The 10,181-nt window shown below is 41.8% G+C and overlaps 1 protein-coding gene across 1 annotated transcript in view; it reads right to left on the reverse strand.

The window, feature by feature from the left end:
* Positions 1-804: 804 nt before the first annotated feature.
* LOC129412344 (retinitis pigmentosa 1-like 1 protein) overlaps positions 805-10,181 on the reverse strand; it is a 14,103-nt gene continuing 4,726 nt past the window's right edge. The window contains 1 exon segment of the mRNA XM_055165904.1: positions 805-948. Coding sequence (XP_055021879.1) covers positions 805-948 — 144 coding nt within the window.

The following is a 10,181-nucleotide window of genomic DNA, read 5'->3' on the forward strand; positions in this document are numbered from 1 at the left end:
CCCCCTCTTGTGGCAACTATAAGAAACCACCAGTGGCGTTTGGGCAGTTTGACACGGTTTGACTGGAAAACACCTCTGCAGAAAACCATGTGATGCGCATCAAGTGGGACAGTTTGCTAATTCTGAAAACGACTGGGGTAATTCCACAGTAGCATAACCACTACCATTAACCACGGATTAGTGTGACTTTATGGGAAAACAAGGGAAGACATTGTTAGGCCTTATTATTTCTTGGATTGAGTTGAGGAAACAAAAAACAGTATACAAGGCCACACTGAAAATAATTCTTGTGGGTGTTATTTTTCATAAAACTATTCATAAAGATGATTCCATGTTTATAAGTAAGTTCATATGCATTGACATTAACACATTTGTAGTTAGTTAAAAGTGAAATACTGAATGTGTCCATCTTGTGAAAGCTTAGTGGTTCCATAACAAATTAAAACTTTCAGGGAAATGCATACTTTCATAAGAGGAACTGTAAATGTAAAAGGGAAAAAGATATATATCTCTACACATGATAGGATTGGTTTAAATGTAGGAAGTAGGAGACCTTTAAGGGGAAGTGTCGTCGCTGTACAGTGATGTAATAATAGACCAAGAGAATGAGTGAAGTGTGGCATGACACAGCAGTAGCCTCGTCAGTCTGGAGCACAGCAAAGACTGGATAAGAGAGACTAGCCCTAAGGATTAGGGCAGCGGGTCTGTAATACCACATCTCTCTCTTTCTCTCCTTTCCTCTCTCTCTCTCTCTCCCTCTCTGTCTTACTGTCCAGTCCGCAAACTCAATCCCACCAAGCTGCTTTACTCAGGGTCGTCCTTCCTCACGCTAGTCGTTCCAACAATCTGTCCCGACATGAAAAGCTCCGGACCCCTGGCCTCCCCTGGCTTCCCCTGGGCTGTGTTCTCCCCTCTCCGCTCTCCGGACCGCTCTCTGGTGGTGGATGGCTTTATGCATCATTAGGCCACTTACAAATGTGATCAGTCTTCAAGGCAATCCAGCTGGAGCAATGGAGTAGAGCAGGAAGGCGAGGGATATCAGGAGCACTCAGTGATTGTAGTGTGTAGTACTTCAGTCCATTCAAAATATGTTGATGAGTGAGTTATGGGCGTTGCATTAGAATAAGCAGGTCTACTAAAATCTCACAAATGCAAAATAATTATAAGTGTAATATAGTTTTATTAAAAAAGAGAGAGAGAAGGAGAGAGAGCATCGAAAGATTAACAAGTACTTCAGCATTGAAAAATTAAGAAGTACTTTTTACATCTGTTTCAGATCAGAGGTTGCAAGCATTACCCCGTATCAGATTATATTGGGTTTAAATCAAGTTTGAGTAAATGAAAGTTGTATGTTGCCAGTAAACCACTCATGTAGGCAGGTATCCACCACCTAGTGCCTCTGCTCAGTTTCATTTCTCTCCAGCAACTAGGTCAGGAATCGGAATACGCTAGATGGTTCGCAAAAACCCCGGAAGTGTGAGTTCGGGCACCAGCCAATCAGCGAAAAGCCATACATTTTGTGTTGGCAAAGATTCCTGAGATCGAGGATTTAAAGCCGGAACAAAGAAAATGTTTGGTGAATTTTATCAAGGGGAAAGACGTTATTGCCCTTCTTCCTATGGGATTTGGAAAAAGCTTAAAACATACTTCACGACCAAATGGCAACGATTGGTTAAATGGAAAAAGTACCCTCCTACCGTCAAGTGAACGAATTCTAACGCTGCAAAGTCAGACGGTTTCTAAGAAGTGAAACCAGCTGATGTATCAGGCTACCATTCATGGGCCAGCTACCATCAAAAGTTCTTGTGGTAGAGTATTGAAGTATACATATAGTCATGATGTGATTTTACTAAATTAAGTTTTTAAGTAGCAGGGAAATATTGAAAAAACACTTCCAAAGGTACACAATAGTTATCACAAAAGGGCCAGCCACATATTGTCAACTCACATTTAAACTCAAACAAGATTTCTTTCATTCACTTTCTTGATGTGACCCCCTGCTGCGATGTGCTGCAACATAATTGGTCACATTGAGTTAAACAGTGCAAAAATCTACTAGAACTGTCATAAAAATAGCACAGAGACCTTTTCCATCCTCTACCTTTCACTATCTATTTAGCGAGGGGAACAGCTGTGGTTGCCATCCGTAGCCCCTTTGCTTGTACAGAGAGCGCAGCCCGCGGCTCCCAGCACTATCTCCACCAGGTGCAGGCTGGGAACAGGGGGAGGAAGCACAAAGGAATATTTGGCACGAGGTGTAAGGCAACAATACGTGGTAAGGTGCAGCTTAGTGATACTCAAATCAGGTACTGGTAAGTGACAAGCAGTTCTAGTTCTTAGACAAAGCAAAGAAATTAGTAGAATGGTACAGGGGTCTACTGATGACAAGTACAGAGGAAATAGGAATAGTTGAGGATGCTATTGAAAGAAAGGAAGCCAAGTTCTCAGAATACGTGAATGGCGCTAACGACAGTGGGAGAAGCAGAGAGAATCGGGGTTATTGGATTTAAGGCGGTGGAGGATGGAGTGTTTGTGCGTGCTGCCCACACATTTTGTTCCTGTGTGAAACGACATGGCGCAGGAGGAGAGAGAGAGAGAGGGGGGGGCTGTCCTTGTGTCACCCAGGGCTGCTCTCCCTGTCCAAGAGCAGGTCTGTGCTGTAATTGTATGCACAGTGTATGATGGGTAAACTACTGTAAGGTTTTGTGTAGAGACATCGTGTATTCTCTACGCTTAAATGACTTTCTTGTATCACCTGTTGCCTCCTCACTGTTCCTTCGACCTTCAAGATGTTCTAACCTCTTTTGTTTAACTTTTACATTTTGGTCAATGTTGTCAAATCCTATTGATTACCTACTTTTTCTGTTGTTACACCTGCATTATTATTTTTATTATTCAGAGTTCCCATGGAAATCCTGGAAAAGTCATGGAATTTTTGTATCTCTTTCACGGAACTACAGTGCTCTGTTAAGTTATCAATAGGCTATTATGGTTTTTTCTGTAAGTATGCGCCTTTTGTTTAAAAGAGATGACAATAAATGCACTGACAGTATTTTGAATGTTAAAAAACTATAATACCAAACCATAAGGTGAGTGGGAAGGGTTAACATTTCTAATTTTGCCCTAAAAGTACAATCAATTCTACACATGTAGGGTGCTGTAAAGTCATAGAAAATTCACTTTAGGTTATGAAAAAGTCATGTTAAACTTTTGAAAGTTTGTCCCTGAAAAAGAGTGGGAATCTTGTACATTACACTAAATGAACTCTTATGAGCTTTAAACCATATGTGAATGAAACAAAACAACGTCTGTTTGTGATGAGGAAACAACATTATAACATTGATCAGAATATAATGTAATCTAGGCCTTTGGATTGTTTTGCTGTTTTACCTATAGTAGGTTTATTATGCTAAAGGCACAGTATGCTATAGTCTTCAACTGAAATCATGCCCATTGAATAGAGTGAGATTTTGTGCCAGTGTTGTGATGTTAATATTTTCCTAGCTAACAATACTATTGCCACTTGGCTACTTGCCTTGAAATGAAGCCAGTGCTGTAGTTTGTCTTCCAAATCAAACAAACCAGAACTTACAATAACCAATGGTGTGAACAATGCTTTTGATAACTCCGATCTCTGTGTATCCAACTCTGCTATTAAATGTTTTGAAAGGGAGTGATTTCTTTCCCAACTGGCATAATGCAAACAATATTTTCATTTATACTCTTGATTCATTTGACTTGAGGGAGAATGGAGGTCTTGCATGGTTCATGATATCAGTATGTTAAAGTCTAAACTGGAGTCTTCACGTTGCGTCTGACTATCTGTCTTTGGGCTCGTCTACCCTCTTGATCCTGTCCTCCTCTCTGCCTCCAAATCTCATTTACTCCATTGGAAGTCGTAGGAGAGGAGTGCACACAGAACGACCTTCTCTTCCCCGAAGCAAGAACATCTCCTTATTGTGGAGGTCACTGTCTCTGGTGCAGCCTCTGAACACTACACTGCTTGTTTTAATGATGCACCGAAGAGGAGGGGGTGGGGGCGAGAGGCGTAGACGGACAACAGAGTGGGAGAGAGCAAGAGAGAGAGAGATGGGGAGGTTCGGGTTATTTTTTTCCAGCAATTCACCCCCACCTCCTCCTACCATCGCCTCCCATTCTCCAAGCTGAAAGTGCGCCTCTCTCTCCACATCCATCTTGAAAGGTTCTTCTAAGCTGTCTAACCTCTCAGCTATATTATATATTATTGCTTTGCCTCAACCCACACTGAAACCTGGGTTGCTATGCTACAATAATATGACCTCTCCTCTCATATCCTCCCCTGCGTTTCCTCTCCTCTCTCCTCCACATTCGTGCATGCAGCAGAGGAAAGGGTTAACAGCTCTCCCCCATCAGCCCTCTGTGCCTCTAATGACCTTCTCGGGCCTTAATGCTGCTGTTTTCTTGACCCCGGCAACCACATGAGGTCATGACCCCATTCTGCAAGGCAACAAATTATGGGAAGGCGAGATCTATATTCATGAGCCACCTTTGTAATTATGTACAGTAAGCACTGAGTATATGTATGGACTTCTCACTTTGACATGTCCTTTTGGGTATATTCTTTCAGTGACAGATTACTTAACTGGAGTCAATAAACAACTTTTGCTATTTGTTTTTCTTTTTTGTAACTCACAGACATGTGGCTGCCATACTGTGCCAATCCCTCACCAAACTCCAAGGACATAGGTTTGCATAGGGACAGTGGGGACATGTCACAACCAATATTTGGGGAAGACAAAATAGTCCCTACCAATATTATTTTACTAAATTATTTATTTTAATAAACAAAAATATACATTTATTCCAATACTTTTCCAAACTGGGGAAGTGGCAGGACAGCACCCGAAGATGGCAGTTTGAGCAGGCATGAGTGAAGATGCTTGCGCACCAAACATTGAAAAACTTTTCAAAAGAAACTTACTTGACTTTATCTTCAATTAAACTTGCCTTATAATGAGTCACAGCAGAAAAAGAGCAACTATCGCCACGAGTGCACCTCCCAAATGGAGCCCTACACGTGCGCTGTAAGTAGCCCGACTCTGCTGAGAATATTCGATGGAAAAATGTACGGACATTACCTCACAAATATCTCATCACCATCAAGCAAAGGGAAATCTGCTACAAACTTCTACATCGCTGTTATCCGGTAAAGAATCATCTTAGAAGGGCAATGGACACAAACTGGAAAATGAAACCACTTCTCAGTTGTTTTGGACCTGCCCAGACTCTGTATGTTTTTAGAAAAAAATCATAAAACATATATGCAACTTCTTATCCCATTTCACCCTTTCTTATAATGATGTGCTGTTTTGTTTTTGCAGTGTGCATCATATGAAAAGTGAACAATATTATATAATTCAACTGTTAATCAAGTACCCTATCAGTTGGTTTCATGGGGGGGTTAGCTGATAATGTTACCACCAAAGCTGAGATCAAACCTACACCCTTGCCAAACATACACTAGTCCAAGGCAAGTTGTGCTCAAGGACTCAGTAGCAATATAAAATGTAAGAGAAGGAATTTAAAACTTTTTATTTCATGAATGTCCAACTTTCTACATTCACAGTAAAACCTTTGATTAGAGGAACAAGGGTATAGGCAACATTTGGTCCGTCAGTCTAAAAGAAGATCTGAAGATCGAGTTGCTAATGTGTGAGGTACAAGATAATGAATTCAGTCGATAAAGGCCCGGATTGTAGCAGACTTTACAAAACTTAAGAAAAGCCACCGACCCTAGTCTAAGGTAAATCACAATACACATCCAAAATTCCTTGTTACATCATCCGTCTCCAATCCCCTTCCTCCTCTTCCTCCTCCTCACTCCTTTCTCTCCCTCTTCTCTGCCTTATCTCCCCTGGCCCCGTCTCTTGGGGGTCGTTCGTTTTTGTCATAATCACCTCCGAGATTGGGGACCGGTGCCCATGGCGGAGATGAGCGCGTGCGTGAGAGAGGAGACAAGAGGCGAAAGCTGATATAAGCGCGAGGAGGACAGTGTAGCGGAGGGGGTGACGGCTTGTCTCCCTCAGCCCCGGCTAATGTGAGGGGACAGCCTTGGCTTCTCCACAACCACATTCACACCGCTGATGCCAACCAGAGCTGGAGCAACAGAAAAGACGAATAAAACGCTCTCCTTTTCAGTCAAAATCCCTCTCCCGCCTTCACTGACTGGATTGGGATGCGCGTGGGGCCGATGTCACACCCTGTAGGTGTTTAAGCGGCTTACTTCTACCCCGACAAGAAAAGCAGATGAGGCAATAAAAGGCTGAGGGTGAGAGGGGAGAGCTGGAGGAAGAGGGGGCGGAGGTCACGCTTGTAGGAGGGTGTAATGTGTGAGCATCCTCGTTTTGACAGTGTACATAGTGAAACAGGGATACTGGGATGTTCAGAACTTGTTTTATCAAATGTAGCAATAGACATGTTTGAATGGAGTGAAATCATAGCAATTTTACACTTGTGTTGTACCATACCGGCCGACGTGATTTAACAACAGTAATGGCTTGGATTCATTCAGCGCTTTCTATCGACTCAGTCACTTTACACTTCGGTGCATTATTCATTCACACCTAAATCACAAAAGGTGGTGGTACAACTTTTCAGTAAAACCTCACTTGCCCTGGGCCGAATGATGTAGACATAACTGATAATGTGAGCTGATTTGGCCCCTCAAACTAGAAGGGTTAGCTCTATGTTCCCACAGCTCTATGTTCCAACAGCTCTATGTTCCCACAGCTTTATGTTCCCACAGCTCTATGTTCCCACAGCTCTATGTTCCCACAGCTCTATGTTCCAACAGCTCTATGTTCCCACAGCTCTATGTTCCAACAGCTCTATGTTCCCACAGCTCTATGTTCCAACAGCTCTATGTTCCCACAGCTCTATGTTCCCACAGCCATATGTTCCCACAGCTCTATGTTCCCACAGCCTTATGTTCCCACAGCTCTATGTTCCCACAGCTCTATGTTTCCAACAGCTCTATGTTCCACAGCTCTATGTTCCAACAGCTCTATGTTCCCACAGCTCTATGTTCCAACAGCTCTATTTCCCACAGCTCTATGTTCCCACAGCTCTATGTTCCACAGCTCTATGTTCCAACAGCTCTATGTTCCCACAGCTCTATGTTCCAACAGCTCTATGTTCCCACAACAGCTCTATGTTCCAACAGCTCTATGTTCCCACAGCTCTATGTTCCAACAGCTCTATGTTCCCACAGCTCTATGTTCAGCTCTATGTTCCAACAGCTCTATGTTCCCACAGCTCTATGTTCCCACAGCTCTATGTTCCCACAGCTCTATGTTCCAACAGCTCTATGTTCCCACAGCTCTATGTTCCAACAGCTCTATGTTCCAACAGCTCTATGTTCCAACAGCTCTATGTTCCCACAGCTCTATGTTCCAACAGCTCTATGTTCCCACAGCTCTATGTTCCCACAGCTCTATGTTCCAACAGCTCTATGTTCCCACAACCTTATGTTCCCACAGCTCTATGTTCCCTTAGTGCTTTGTTCCCACAGCTCTATGTTCCCACAGCTCTATATTCCCACAACCTTATGTTCCCCCAGCTCTATGTTCCCTCATTTCTAAGATTTTTCTTATTTTGAAGATTTTTCTCAAAATTAAACTCTAAGTCAAGTAATTATTATTATTATTTTTTTTATACCACATTTAAAGGGATGATTCAGAGTCATTTCAGCCTAGGGTCCTTTGCACCATAACCTCTGCATTACATCTGTAGTCAACTGCTGCTGCTGCTACTTTAGTTTTAAGTATCTGCCAATATCAACCAATACTAAGGAGAGACTAAAGAAGTAAAACTATAATTTATTTCCTTTAAACACAATGCATTTGGTAAAATTTGTTTTGCAACTGTTATTTCACATTTAAAGTAACATTATCAAGTAAACTAACATTGTCCAGTAAATCGTCTTTTTACTTGTTTAGTGGAAGGAAACTCATTTATGCGACATTTTCACTGTTTTGAGGATTAAAATGTGTGTGATTTGTGTTTCATATGAACTTTGCACAAGAAGTGGTTTAACAAAGACTTTTAGTATCACAGCTATGATGTAGTCTTTATCTTTTATTGAACCACATTGAAAACTATTTGAAATATATCGTATCGAATTGAAAGTGCACTGTATTGAGATATGTATGTATTGTATCGGTAACTTCTTAATGATACCCAGCCCTAATACAGAGTGAATTGATATCAACTGAACCGATATCCAACCCATCAAAATTGATGTATCCTCAAACCCTGCACTATCAGTCACATGGTCAGCCTGCATGTCTTAATGAATTTATACACATTTTATGCCATAATGCAGCAATGACATCTCCATGGAGACAAGGTAGCGGACCTCCTATCAGAAAAGCTACATAGTGAACCTTTACGATGTGCTACTCTGTTTCAAGAAAAGCTAGTATTTTTTCATAACACATGTTTCAACTCCTAGATGTAATGAATAAAATGTTTTTGTAACTTTACAACCCACAGCAGAGAGACAAAGAGGGTGAGAGGAGGAGGGCTGGAGGAAGAGCGAGGAAGGTGAAGGTTACACTTGTAGGAGGGTGTAATGCTCAAGGATACAAGCTTTGACAGGTTTTAGACAATGTAACTGAAATACTCCAAACTCATTATATCAGACATGCTTGATGGTGAGATTGATAGAAAGAAGCAAAGCCATAATGATTTTACACTTGTTCCGCCCTTTTGACTCTCCTTCCTCTCATTTGAGCAACAAAAACAAACAAAAAAATCCCTAAAATTCACGTCTCTGAAAAGAAGAGCGGAAAGGCGTAGGATGGTGCGGTGTATGCAGAGAAGGCCTTGGCTGTTTTCAAAATACTGTCTTGGGCTTGTCAGGCTGTAACATGCGTCTCCTAGCTTTGGATGCTTCACAGAGGGGGGTAAGGGGGGGGCGGGCGGAGTGTGCCGAGGGGTGGGGGCGGTGGTGGTCGAGGCGAGAGCAGGGGGGAGGGGGTGAGATAAGGGTGGACACAGAAAAAAGCCCTTTGTTCCGTTCGCTTAAGGCCAGAGAGACACGCGCGCACACATAAGGGGAAGGGTCAGGGGTCAGCGGCTGGACAAAAGGGGATTCACGCTGAACACAGTCGACCAATGAAGACCTTTTACTTTCAAGGCAAACACGGAGGCTCAGGACATGTCAGATAGGAGGAAACACTGGAGAATACATATAGGCAATTCAACTGGTTTCAATTTAACAATGTTATCTAAATGAACAATATAGATGTCAAGATGATTTGGTTAACTGCTAATAGTGATTATTCAGGGTGCAATTTTTTTTCAACTTCTCCTCAAAAAGATTTAAAACTAGACCTCGACAGTTTTTTATTTGGCTGTTAATATCACAATAACTGCACTCTATAATTCAGAAAATTTGATTTTATAAAGCTGGTCACATATTAGAATAATTAGGTAATGTATAGAGCGTCCGTTGCCATGGAAATCATGTTTCTGGCTACATTAGGCAGTACAACTTCAACAAAAGCACGATGGAATAACCTGATAAACTGCCACATCTCTGCTAATAGTAATTTATTGTTTTATAGTGTCAGAGTGCACATTAAATATATGGCATCCTTAAATGTCCATTGGTTTAACATTGGGCTAATTCTGATGATTTGTGACGTCATAATCCTACTGAACATCGGTAGTTAAGGATTTCACTGTTATTCACCCATTGTGCCTATAATAGTGAATAATTGTTCAGTTGTGTGTGTGTTTTTTTGTCCCTATAATTGTGACAATAACATTTTGTATTGCGATGTCCCTTTGAACAAAAATGATCATCAAATTCTCCTCTGTGAACATTTTAAAGGTTGGCACGATGGATAGCTTTCTCTTCCCTGTCTTTGTGGAGGTTGCACATTCTCCCTGTGTCTGGGCGGGTTTCCTCCCCCAATACAAAATAGGTAGTAGTCAATCAGCAGACATTTAGGTGTGGCCCTGACCAAAATCTGAAATGAGATTGGAGGAGATGATCAACTTCCTGCTGAAGGCAATTACAATTATGGGAGCATGCCTATGTTCCCTCAGCCCTATGTTCCCTCATTTCTAAGTTTTTGTTTGTTTTTTCTTTCGAAAATTAGGCTCTATGTTCCCACATTTCCTTTATCACCAAT

This window comes from Boleophthalmus pectinirostris, unplaced genomic scaffold, assembly GCF_026225935.1.
Source record: "Boleophthalmus pectinirostris isolate CB_2022bp ecotype Guang Dong unplaced genomic scaffold, ASM2622593v1 HiC_scaffold_8, whole genome shotgun sequence".
In the NCBI taxonomy this organism is placed as follows: domain Eukaryota; kingdom Metazoa; phylum Chordata; class Actinopteri; order Gobiiformes; family Gobiidae; genus Boleophthalmus; species Boleophthalmus pectinirostris.